We start from the raw sequence: 13,465 nt of genomic DNA, 5'->3' as shown, positions 1-13,465 counted from the left end.
ACTCACTACTTCTTTGTAATCTGTACCAATTTCATTTCTATAAATGCCTATCAGGTGAGTGCTATTTTTTTAATTTTACATGATTTTATATACAATCCTTCTTTCTCTTTCGTAATCTAGAAAACATGTACAAAAAAGAAAATACATTACAAAGAAAGTTATATCAAAATTTGAACTAGTTTCTTACTTCAAAACAGATTTAACTGAGAAACCACATAGACTCTGGATTTGCTATTGATTAACCTATGAAATCTGTGATCTTTCTTTTTTCCTCTGCTTACTATAGACAGACCTAGAAATGGTCACTGAAGACCTTGCCCAGAAAGTCAATAGGCCTTACCTTCGAACACCTCGCCACAAGATCATCAAAGCAGCATGCCTTGTTCAGCAGAAGAGGCAAGAATTCCTGGCATCTGTGGCTCGGGGAGTTGCTCCTGCAGACTCACCAGAAGCTCCAAGACGCAGGTAAAAAGGATGTACGCTGTGGAAATCATCCCAGCTCCAGCCACAAGTGCCAACAGTTTTATTTTTTTATCCAACTAAGGTTCATATTCCTGGAAATTACTTAATATGGATAGCTGATAAAAGTATGTTAACTCTTTTTTCGTGATTTTTTTCCTCCATGCTATTTCTGTTTTTTGTTATTTTTTATTTGTTTATTGGGTAGTGCCTCAGACCAAATCAACCTAGGTTAATTTCACATTTCAAGTGAACTCATAATTAAGAGTATTCTAATTTGTCATTTCTTTTTTTGTTTTGTTTTTAGAGTGAACATGATTGCCAGTCATTTTCAGTATGTAATATATGTAGTGATTTGATAGTTATAAAATTCTTATGATGCAGAATTTGGAAACTTTGCCAACTTGTTATGGTCATATTTGTATTTTTGTGTAAAAAAGTTGTGAAGGAAAGAGAAATTTGATATTCCTAGTTATTTAAGTGATCCAAACTCACCCACTAAAGATAGTTGAGTTATGGTTGTTTTATTTTACATACTCATACTAATTCTGTAAATAGAAGCGTACTTTCCTATTTATAATAATTATAAACATTAAACATTCCTTTGGCACTATTTTACATAAATTCCTTTAATCCTTTTTTTATATAATATTTAGGAGTAAATATATACTTGTAAAATAAAAATAGAAGCAATTACAAAATACTTTGTTATAACATAGTAATTTTTATTTTTTGATCACTTTACACAAACATAAAAACTTAGAATTTGAAAGAAATAATGAAATTATCATTTTAATTGTTTTTTAATAGTGATCTACTTTGATTAAGCAAGTTCCAATAGAGGAATTCAAAGTAATGTTCAAAGGGCAAGGATCTGATTATGTATACTTTGTAGTACTGATATTAAATCAAATGGTATGTTTAATTTCTTTGTAGCTTTGCTGGTGGAACATGGGATTGGGAATATTTAGGATTTGCATCACCAGAGGTAATTGTTTTATGGGGTTTTTGTTTTGCATTTTTTCTTAGTGCAATTGTGCTTGCATTTGCATCCTTATCTATTCTAAATCCTACTCAGGTTATCAGCAATGCCCTCTCTTTTGTAACTAAAATGTCTTAACAGAGCCTACATTTAGCTATTTATGTGGTATTGCTGTATCATCACATTGTTAAATGCATTACTCTTTTATTGTTTTTAATTACTGAATAGTCAGAATTAAGACAAACTTACAATATACATTTTGAAAAAATCTAATTTGTTAATAGACAATTTCTCTTATTAGAAATGCATTTCTAGTTATAATATTGTTTTAGTCTGAAACTATTAAAGATGTAAAAGAACAATCTGTTTTTTAAAGTTAATGCAACAACCTGAGGGAATTGATTTATAATCAGTTGCTAAAGTGGAAAACTTGACATAATAATCTGTATGCAGAAAGAAGTGCTTTGCTTGTTTGCTTCCTGCTTATCTTTAAGACTTTCACACTCTTCTTTTTTGTTGTTGTTGTCATTAATATACCATTTTAAAATACAGAAGGTTTAAATTACGCTGCAGATAGCAGTTGTGGCAAATAAAAATAAGACAGAGTGAAACTCTTAATTACAGAACTGTTTTCTGAGATTTAAATTGCCACTGTCACTGTTGAGTCTGTAAAATGGTTTTAGCAGTTCTCTGTACTTGTCTCTTTCCATCCTTCCTCTTTATTAAACAGTATTTGATGTTTATATTATGATAACCCTTCAACTTAATTTTTTGAAGGGGACAGGACAAATGATGACACCTTTTTTTGTAATGTATAACCCATTTGTTATCTGCAACTGAAAGACAATGAAATTGATTATTATCCAGGCATGACTGTGGCTTATTTAAATCAGATACTTTCTCTTTTCAGTTGCTGAAGATACTTGCAATCACCTGTGGCTTTTGTGTTGGTAGATACATCCAAGAAAATATTGACTTGAAAAAAAAATAGTGTTTAGAGCCCTGATCTGGAAATTTTAAATTCACTTAAATTATTTAAAATTGTGATATATTAATGAAATTTTTATTTTTATTTTTATTTATTTATTTTTTTAGGAAGGGAGGAAGGCAGGAAGGGAGGAAAGGAGGAAGGGAGGGAGGAAGGAAGGGAGGGAGGGAGAGAAGGGAACGAAGGAAATCAAGCAATGAGAGAGACATTGCCGACCTGGATCTAGAGGTCTACAAGTTGATTTATTTTTTTTCTTTTTTTGAGAGAAGGAAAGAAAAAAAAAGGAGTGAAGGAGAGGAAGAAAGAGGAAGAAAAAGAGGGAGAGAGAACGGAAATGCTTTATTCTAAAAAAAAGGGGGGTATTAATAATGGCCAGTCAATGTTTCATTTAAACCTATGAGTAGGTGTGATGTGGTATTGACAAGAATGTATATTTTCTATATTTAAAGTGGAGAGCTCTATAAATATTTATTAAGTTTACTTGTTCCGGATCTGAGTTCGAGACCTTGATATCCTTATTAATTTTCTGTCTCATTGAGTCTAAGTCTCTATGTATCTGAGTATTAGGATCGTTAGCTCTTGTTGCATTGATCCTTTTACCACTATATCTTTGTTGCTTTAAAATCTATTTTATCAGATACGAGAATTGCAACTCCTGCTTTTTATTTATTTATTTATTTTTGCTCTCCATTTGGTTGGTAAATCTTTCTCCATCCCTTTGTTTGAGTCTTTGTGTATCCTTGCATGTGAAATGGGTCTGGATGTAACATGCCATCGGGTTTTGGCTGCATCTTTTGATTGGGGCATTTAGTCAATTTAAATTTAGGATTACTGCCATTTGATGTTAACCGGCTGTTTTATCCATTTGTTGATGTAAATTCTTCTTTATGTTGATGCTCTTTACTTTTTGGTATATTTTTAGAAAGGTTAATACTGGTTGTTTCTTTCTATGTGTAATGTTTCTTTCAGAAGCTCTTGTAAAGGAGGCCTGGTGGTAATAAAATCTCTGAGTACTTGCTTGTTCATAAAAGATTTTATTTTTCCTTCAGTTGTGAAGCTTAGTTTGGCTGGATATGAAATTCTGGGCTGAAAGTTCTGTTCTTTAAGGATGTTGAATATTGGCCCCCACTCTCTTCTGGCTTATAGAGTTTCTGCTGAGAGATCTGCTGTAAGTCTGATAGACTTCCCTTTGTAATTAACCTGACCTTTCTCTCTGGCTGCCCTTAGTATTTTCTCCTTCATTTCAACCCTGGTGAATCTAACAATTATGTGCCTTGGGGTTGCTCTTCTTGAGGAATATCTTTGTGGTGTTCTCTATATTACCTGGGGTTGAATATTGTCCTGCTTTGCTAGTTTAGGAAAATTTTCCTGAATAATATCCTGAAGAGTATTTTCCAGCTTGGATTCATTCTTTCCGTCGCATTCAGGTACACCTATCAAACGTAAATTTGGTCTTTTCACATAGTCCCACATTTCTTGGGGACTTTGCTCATTCCTTTTTATCCTTTTTTCTCTAATCTTGTCTTCTCGTTTTATTTCATTAAGTTGGACTTTGACCTCTGATATCCTTTCTTCTGCTTGAACAATTCGAGTGTTTAAACCTGTGCATACTTCTCAGAGTTCCTGCATTGTATTCTTCAGTTCCATTAATTCACTTATATTCCTCTCTAAGTTGTCTATTCTCATTAGGATTTTGTCAAACCTTTTTTCAAAGTTCTTAGTTTCTTTACATTGGGCTACAACATGTTCTTTTAACTCACAGAAGTTTCTTATTATCCATCCTCTGAAGCCTAATTCTGTTATTGGAACGCACTTGTTCTCCATCAAGTCTTGTTCCCTTGTTGATGAGGAACTGTGATCCTCTTTAGAGGGAGAGGCGTTCTGATTTTGAGTATTCTCAGCCTTTTTACCCTGGTTTCTTCCCATCATTGTAAATTTATCCACCTGTCGTCTTTGTAATTACAAACTTTCAAATTAGGTCTCTGAGTGGATGTCCAAGTTGTTAATTCCCAGGGCCGAAATATGAGCAACCCACTGCACCGGCCAAAACAGTGGCATTAAGACTGTTGGTGCTTTTCTGCCCGGGAATCTCCAGTCTGGCTTCCTTCTTGAGTCCGTAATAGGCGACTCTGCCTTCCCGGAGCTCCAAACCTCAGTCAGAAGGGGAACCAATCCCGTTTACTCTGCACCAAGAGCTGCCATGCCGAAGTGCCAGCACAACCGCTGTGTTGGCCACAAGAGTCGCGCTGGCAACCCGTGTGGCTCCTCCAAACCTCGGTCAGAAGGGGAACCAGTCCCGTTTACTCTGCACCGAGAGCTGCCGCACCGAGGTGCCAGCGAAACTGCTGCGCCGGCCACAAGAGTCGTGCTGGTGACCCATGGAGCTCCTCCACTGGGAATCTTCTGCTCCGTGAGCGACCAAAATTTGTCTGAAAGTGTGGCGTCCTCTCGTTCTCTGAGGTTTCACTGGGAGCTACAATCCCGAGATGTTAGCGATCGGCCATCTTGGATTGTTCCCCCTGAAAAAGTGAACCTTTTTCTTTATCTGATCCTGTACTATAATTATTTCTATGTTATAATATATTTACAGCTTCAGGGATATTGTGGCAAATTTCCACCTAAAAGGAAGAATAAGCAAACTGAAATTATTGGAAAAAAAAAAACTAATGATTTCAGTATTTTAAGGTAAAAAAACAATTTAGCAAAAATAAAACCTTAATCAATGTATTCATAATCATGTATGTGCATCATCTTACAGCTTCTGGGTCTGACAGGAACTTTAGGAATCCTGAAATATTTGTCCTTGAATATTGAGGGCCTACCAATATGACTGTCACTTTATCTTTTATGAATTGATAATTTTTTAGAAATTATTTACTTTTAGTTTTCTTTAGTCTTTAACATATTGAAACACTAGGCTTTTATATAAACCTTATTGCAGATATAAAGAATTACTACACATTATGAGACTTTCAAATTCTGCATGTGTACGACTATCAAGTAACTGCTAAAATTATATTTTTTAAAAATAGCTCTTTGCCTTAACGAAGACTATGAGGGGAAAAAAAACAAGGTTACCAACTCCAGGATACTTAGGTTGAATGTATTTTTTTTTCAGTGAAGTTAATTTCATCTTATTATTTTCTATTTAAATTGAGTCTGGCAAGCATAAAAGTTTGTTTTATGCTACCTTAAAGGCAGTGGAGCTTAGTGGAAATAGCACAAAGTCTGAGGAACATCTGAATTCAAGTTCTAAGGGCAACTTACTAGATCCTAGGCTATATTCTTTCTTAATTTCTCATCTTTACAATGTGGATGGTGATACCCCATGGAAGTTCTAGAAGGATTAAAGCATCTCATTGAGTCAGTGACAGAATGGTTGCAATTATTATTTAAAACACCTTCTTACAGCTTTTCCCTTTATAAATACTAGAACTTTTTAGTCTTCTCTGTGTCCTTAACATTCTCAAACTACTTGGAGTATACCGACTACACCCTTTTAATATGCATTCTTGAAGATCTTAGGAATCCTTGGAAACTTTCAGATAAATTTTATTTTATGAGAACAATATTTTTAAGCCTGTTGTATCATGAGAGAATATCATCTGAGAGTTTTCTGTCAGAATGATTAGATATACAAGTTTCTTTTGCAGTTGCTTTTAAATGGTTTCGTTTTCTTAAATTGGAGATATGTATAGTCTATGGTCAGTAATAGTTTCATTCATAACTTTATGCCATTATGAAGTTTACAAAGTAAGCAAAATATCCCTATATAAACCTTGAATTGAGATAAAATTTTCTTTTTAGACACCATTTTTGTCTAAGAAATGTAGTTGGTGTTCCTCACTGGTCTGTTAAGCCTTGATGACACATAATAAGTTATCAGTTTGAGATCATGGGCCTCTAGGAAGTGAGGAAATGATGCCCCAGCTCAGCAAGAAATTTTAAAGAACCTGTATAAACCCTCAGGGCACTTGGAGTATCCTTCATTTATTAGTTTCTAACCTAACAGGATGCCTCTCACTTCTTATTAAGGGCCCAACTACTGGGGTAGGCGCAGTGGCCCAAGCCTGTAATACCCGTGCTTTGGGAGGCCAGGGTGGGTGGATCACGAGGTCAAGAGATCGAGACCATCCTGGTCAACATGGTGAAACCCCGTCTCTACTAAATATACAAAAAATTAGCTGGGCATGGTGGTGCGTGCCTGTAATCCCAGCTACTCAGGAGGCTGAGGCAGGAGAATTGCCTGAACCCAGGAGGCGGAGGTTGCGGTGAGCCGAGATGGCGCCATTTCCAGCCTGGGTAACAAGAGCAAAACTCCGTCTCAAAAAAAAAAAAGAGTCCAACTACTTATATAAATGAAAGAGTTCAAATAAATGTCACCAGAGTGGTATGATGTGAAAGTTTTATTTGTGATATAAAATTTGTCTTCACCTACTCCTAGTACTTTAACAATATAAGCATATTTAATATTCTAGGGTAACCAAGATAATCATAAAATTGAGTGTCTTAGTGTTTAGCACAGAAAGACACCATAATGATTCTCTAAATTAGCCCTTTTATATTAGTATCATGTACCCTGGCTGCCTCCCTTCCCCTTCCTTCCATTCCCCTCTCCTTCTCTCCCCTCCCCTCATCTTCCCTTTCCTCCCCTCTCCTTTCCTTTCCTTCCCTCCCCTCTCCTTCCCTTCCCCTCCTCTCCCCCTCCCCTCCTCTCCCCCTCCCCTCCCCCTCCCTTCCCTTGCCTTCCCTTCCTTCCCCTCCCCTTCCCTCTCTTTCCCTTCTCTCCCGTCCCCTCCCATCCCATCCTGTCCTGTGCTGTCCCTTCTGTCACTAAAAGTACATTTATACCCAGGTAATAGCAGATGGTTCCAAGTTGTACCCTTGTGGAAGCAAACTTACTTTAAATATTATCACAAATGTAAAACAGACTGAGGACATCTGCCTAAGTCTGTGTTCATCCCATATGCTAAATGGAAGACATTTCCCCTGCCTGTGTTGTAAATAGCACCACATATTGACTTATAAAGAAAAGAAGCCAAATAATCATCTTATTTTAAAGCTAATCTAACATTTGTCTTTTAATCTAGTCATTTGATTTGTGAGTGTTGTATGTAGTAGTCCCAAAGAATAGAAAATCCAACAATCTGGCAAGTACTTAACACTATGTGTTCTTTTTTGGTTTTGTTCCTTTTTTTTTCTGTTACATATATCCCAGTCACATTTTTTTTTTTGAGATGGAGTCTTGCTCTGGTCGCCCAGGCTGGAGCACAGTGGCTCGATCTTGGCTCACTGCAACCTCTGCCTCCCAGGTTCAAGTGATTCTCCTGCCTCAGCCTCCCAAATAGCTGAGATTATAGTCCCCACCACCATGCCCAGCTAATGTTTTTGTATTTTTAGTAGAGATGGGGTTTCACCATGTTGGCCAGGCTGGTCTTAAACTCCTGACTTCAGGTGATCAGCCCCTCGGCCTCCCAAAGTGCTGGGATTACAGGTGTGAGCCACTATGCTCAGCCCCAGTCACTTTTGTAAAACCACTTTCATATCCAGGTGCAATGACTCACACCTGTAATCCCAGCTACTTAGGAGGCTGAGGCAGTGGGGATTGCTTGAGGCCAGGAGTTCAAGACCAGTTTGAACAACATAGCAAGACTCTGACTCTAAAAAAAAAAAAAAGAGAGAGAGAGAGTAATATGATTGTGGTATTAATTATAATAATTAGATAACAAGATCCTTGAAATCATCAGGCATGTGAAATAGGGCTGTTCTAATCTAGCATTGGGGCTTGCAAGTATTCCCAGTTTATCTAGGCAATTGTAATGACTGTTGAAAACTTTTTTCCACTTTGCCTTTTGTGTTTCCTTGGCATGGCAAAACCTGATGTTTCAGCCAAGTGATTTTATAATATGTGTATAAAATCCCAAACTTTTTCCTCTGGAAAAAAGTATGTAGTTTGTTTTATTTGCATTTTAAAAATTGCATGCTCTCTTGTATTTTATAACCTTTGGTTTATGCAGGAATATGCTGAATTTCAGTATCGGAGGAGGCACAGACAGCGTCGTCGAGGAGACGTGCACAGTCTGCTCAGTAATCCTCCAGAGCCTGATGAGCCAAGTGAAAGCACTTTAGGTAAGCCCTTGGGTTGTGTATGGTTTAATTCCAAAGCTCTCCTGAATTTATCCTTCAAACTGACTGATGTAAATGTTTATAAAACAGTTTGTCATTTATATATAAATATGCAGATGCTTCTATTGTGATGAGATAAAGAAAATCAGGGGAGTTAAGAGCATGGGCTGTGGAGTCAGGCAAACTTGGATTTGTTACTCCATCTCTGCTGCATATTAGCTGTGTAACTTAGTCATTTCACAACCTCTCTAGGGCTGTTTCCACATTCTAAAAAAACAATAATAATAGTGCCACCTTATATAGGCTCATTGTGAGTATTTAATTAGATAATGCATGTAAAATACATAAGCACCTAGTGAGCACTCAGTTAATTGTAGTATTGATACTGTTTTTCTGTTCATATAATATTTGTCTCCTAGCCTTAGTTGTCCTGTAGACATTATTTAAGAGAGAGAGAATTTCTGGCATTAGAGATATTATTTTAATTATTAAACCTTTATTATTAAATTATTAAGTGAAAATCTTTATTACTAAGTGAAAATCTTCCAACTATAATATCAGGATCAATGAGACTAAAGATATGCTCTTCAGACTTTTGTAATTCCCAAATTATTTAATTTTAAGAAATCTAAAAATGAAAAATCTTTTTTAGTTATTGCTTAACAAAAAAAGAGAAATGGATAGTAGCACTTGCATTTATGAAGAACCATATAGACTGCAGGCAAAAATGTAAAAATGTCAGCCAGGCACAATGATTCATGCCTGTCATCCCAGCACTTTGGAAGGCCAAGGCAGGCAGATCACCTGAGGTCAGGAGTTTGAGACCATCCTGGCCAGCATGGTAAAACCCTATCTCTAATAAAAATACAAAAATTCGCTGGGCATGATGGCACATGTCTGTAGTCCCACCTACTAGAGAGGCTGACGCAGGAGAATTGCTTGATCCCAGGAGACGGAGGTTGCAGTGAGCTGAGATTGCACCACTGCACTCCAGCCTGAGCGACAGAGGCTTTTTTTACCCTTTACTCAAAAAAAAGGGAAAAAGTCATGGATTAGAAGTGATAGTGTCATATATATGTTATTGCTCATGATAAGACAAATATGGACGAGAAATCCTAGAAAGATTAAGTGAACATGTCAACACAGGTTTTCCCCAGCACTAAAAGAGAAATTGCCAATTTAAACAACCAGGTGTATGAAAAAAATAATAATAATTGTTACTTCTCACTAAATTGTCTTTGGTACCAATTGCTTTGAAACAGATATTCCAGAAGGCGGCAGCAGCAGCCGCAGACCTGGCACATCTGTGGTAAGTTCTACATCTATGAGTGTACTGCACAGCTCTTCCCTGCGTGACTACACCCCTGCCAGTCGCTCTGAAAACCAGGACTCTCTTCAGGTAGCCCTTCTGAGCAGCCTCATTGCCTATGCTTTTGCTCTTTCTCTGTTGAGTGTGGTTTCCTGTTTTTATTTTCATTGCTTTCTGTTTCTTCCTTCCATTCTAAAATCTTTGTTCTAAAAATGTGCTGCAGGAAAAGATTTTACCATATTTTAGATTTCTTTTAAGATAGGGTTTTTTTCCTTTTGCATGAGCACAGAGAAAATTATAATAAGATGTTAGTAGATAAAATAATTATTCTGCATAAATAGAATTAATAATCTGCTGGTAAAGGAAGAATGGTAAACCTGATTGAGTTAAATCTATTTTTCTTTAGTCAAATTTTAAAGTGGTTTTGCTTTCTGTCACTTCAGGCTCTGAGTTCCTTGGATGAAGATGATCCCAATATACTTCTTGCAATACAGTTATCACTGCAAGAATCTGGGCTGGCCATCGATGAAGAAACTAGAGATTTCCTCAGTAATGAAGCATCCTTAGGTGCTATAGGCACTTCTTTACCTTCCAGGCTGGACTCTCTCCCCAGAAATACAGACAGCCCTCGGGCTGCATTGAGCAGCTCTGAGCTTTTGGAACTTGGTGACAGCCTCATGAGAGTAGGAGCAGAGAGTGACCCATTTTCAACTGACACTCTCAGTTCACACCCTCTCAGTGAGGCAAGAAGTGATTTCTGTCCCTCATCCAGTGACCCTGATTCAGCTGACCAAGACCCCAACATCAATGACAATCTTCTTGGCAACATCATGGCTTGGTTTCATGACATGAACCCTCAGAGTATTGCCCTGATTCCTCCAGCAACTACAGAAATTAGTGCAGATTCCCAGCTCCCCTGTATCAAAGATGGGTCAGAAGGTGTGAAGGATGTGGAACTAGTGCTGCCAGAAGATTCAGTGTTTGAAGATGCCAGTGGCAGGGAAGGTAGAGGAACCCAGATGGAAGAAAATCGTTTGGAAGAAAATATTCTAACTGAGGAAGCAGCATCTCAAGCTGGTGACAGTGGTAATGAGGCGGCCAACAGAGTAGATGGTTCAGATGTTTCAAGTCAAACACCTCAAACCTCAAGTGACTGGCTTGAACAAGTACATTTAGTGTGAACTGCACACATCTGGGCTCTAAATGAATTACAGATATAGATGCTATGCTAGGTGGAGTATGCTTGATAGAGACTTTGATTCACTTAATTCCAACTCAGTGATAAACCACCGACATTAGGGTTGAATACAAAGGAGTTCCCTTGAATGGTAGCTTCATTTTTTATCTTAACCTTACAGGGAATTTCCTTTGTACTTAATTGAATAGCTTTTCCCCTTTCTGCTGACAAAAAGAAGAGCAAGAGTAAGAGAAACAAAAATGAAATAAATAGGTCGTATTCCACATTTTAAGAAAATGCAATCCTCTATTTAGCCTAGGGCTGACAATACTTAAACTGAACATTTAAACTAAAGGCTTACTCCCTAATCTTTGGGTGGCTTTCCTTAAGAAAAAAAAAGTTTTCTTGATTCTATAAATTCATTTTGGATAGGTCCAGTAACATGTATGTTCTCAATCTCTTTGTGCTCTTCTGTAACTTCCTTCCTTACTTTTTGTCTAAGCAATGTGAATTGAAGTCTCTTTAGTACCACATCTACCACAGTGTAATTAGTTTTAATTTTCACATGAAGCAAAGATTTCCTTTCATGTCTATTTACAGTCCAGTTGTGCCAAACTCTGACTTGTGTGCTGACTAACAAGGCATTTAGGTGTGCAGCATCCTAGAGTGCTCCAGGGTAGTGTCAGCGTTCTTGGGAGTAAAAGGTGCCACTCAGTAGCAATGATATTCCAGAATTAAATGGGTTTTTGTTGCCATGGAGACTGCATTTATATAAATGTAGCCTGTAGCTTAAGTTAACTAAACCTAATGCTGCTGTTAAAAACAGTTTATTTTAATATTAAAATACAGTTGATTAGCAACAGCGGTGCTGTATTTTAAGAGACACTTTATTGGAAGTGCAATCATAGTTATTTGTTTTCACAATTTTACAGTGCATTCTAATTACTAATGGGTGCAATTACTTTTAATGGTAGGTGTTTTATAAAATAGAAAAAAAAGTGGAGTTTTCATGAGTTATAGTAAATCCCACAATTATTAAGAAATTCAGTAAAACATCCTGCGCAACATGTTACCGTGCCTTTGCCTAACCTAAATGGATAGTTGCCAGTTAAATAAGTGAGTAATTCAAATTTCAATGTCTCTTCTGAAGTAACTATGCTATGAATTGCAAAGACCTCCATAAAACCACCCATGGCCTTGCTTTTACAGTAACAACTAAATGTTCAATCAGTTTGTTTGCCTAACTAGCAAATGCTGACATGTGTTTGTTCTATTGCACAATACTCATTTGCTGTGTGATTACTGTTTAGTGTTGAAAAAAATCAACTTCCTAGTTATCAGTGTCTACTGTGAAGAAAATACTGGTCTTAGTTGTAATTAAGATACAATGGTACAGTGTGTAATTAAAACTAGAGTAAACTGTTGGTATGGCTGTTTTACTTACATATTATCAAAACTAGCGTAACATAAGCGGAATAGGTAAGTGCAACACTCCATTTAGTGTTTTGCCAAATTGTTACCAGAAATCTACGGATACTAAAATTTCAGTTCTGAGTTTGTACAGGCAAGTCCTGGGCTGGGTAAAAAGTTACATTAGTATTATTATCCACAAGTGATGTGATTATGGTTTTTGATTACTTTTTTTTTCAAACCCTGCTTTTGAAATATGCTTATACTTAAAAATTATATTGCTAGGACACTATATTAGAATATTTAATATTCCCCATATCCTCTTAGGATAAACTGTGGGAATCCTCCTATGCCATGCATATCAAAGGTCCACATTAGTTTTTATTTCTCCAGTGATCAGAAACATTGATATCAATACCTATTAAAGTTAGTGGGGGGAAATATTAACTTTATCTACAGTGTATTACTGTATATTAAACAAATAGTCCATTAAAGGATTTTTTATGAATTTATTTTGGATTAAAAATATCAACACCAATAAGTTTTTAGACCAAGTTGTAACTTTTCCAATATAGAGTCTTTGCATCACATTGAGCTTGCACAGCTGCAGTTACGGTGAGAAAGAATGCTCTGTGTGAAGATAGCGTACAAAATGGGTTCCAGTTTCCTTGCACCTTGTGCAGTATCCTTTATTTCTGTGCTGTTCTCTTCTGAGCATGAAAAATGATAATTATCCAATTTGTATTTCCTTGGTACATATTTTAAAAACAACACAGTCATTGACTTTACAATTCAGTAATGAAGTTTGGCAAAGCCTATTTTGTAAACAAGTTAATTTTATAATGTAAAAAAAAAAGTTAATCTAACCTTGACTTGTTATTTGCACTTTCATAGTCTATACTTGATACATTCCCACTTTATATACAGTAGGATTCTACAAACGTGTAGATGTTTGGCCAAATGAATGCTGTTAATAATATGTAAAATTCTTTGATTAAACATTTATTACTTAAA

The 13,465-nt window shown here is 36.5% G+C and overlaps 1 protein-coding gene across 19 annotated transcripts in view; it reads left to right on the top strand.

Moving 5' to 3' along the window:
- The window catches only part of ANKIB1 (ankyrin repeat and IBR domain containing 1), a 155,739-nt gene extending 142,274 nt beyond the window's left edge, over positions 1-13,465 (top strand). For 9 of the 19 annotated variants that reach the window (XM_078342780.1, XM_017975748.5, XM_078342789.1 and 6 more), the window contains 5 exons: positions 287-465; positions 1,396-1,447; positions 8,447-8,558; positions 9,818-9,954; positions 10,308-13,465. In XM_078342780.1, coding sequence (XP_078198906.1) covers positions 287-465; positions 1,396-1,447; positions 8,447-8,558; positions 9,818-9,954; positions 10,308-11,045 — 1,218 coding nt within the window. In that variant the 3' untranslated portion in view covers positions 11,046-13,465. The remainder of the gene's footprint in view (positions 1-286; positions 466-1,395; positions 1,448-8,446; positions 8,559-9,817; positions 9,955-10,307) is intronic. The other 10 variants (XM_078342784.1, XM_078342776.1, XM_017975745.5 and 7 more) reach the window with 3 other exon arrangements.

This window comes from Callithrix jacchus, chromosome 11 (genome assembly GCF_049354715.1).
Source record: "Callithrix jacchus isolate 240 chromosome 11, calJac240_pri, whole genome shotgun sequence".
Lineage (NCBI taxonomy): Eukaryota > Metazoa > Chordata > Mammalia > Primates > Cebidae > Callithrix > Callithrix jacchus.
The sequence above is the reverse complement of the archived record's forward strand: the minus strand, read 5'-3'. Positions and strand labels throughout refer to the sequence as shown.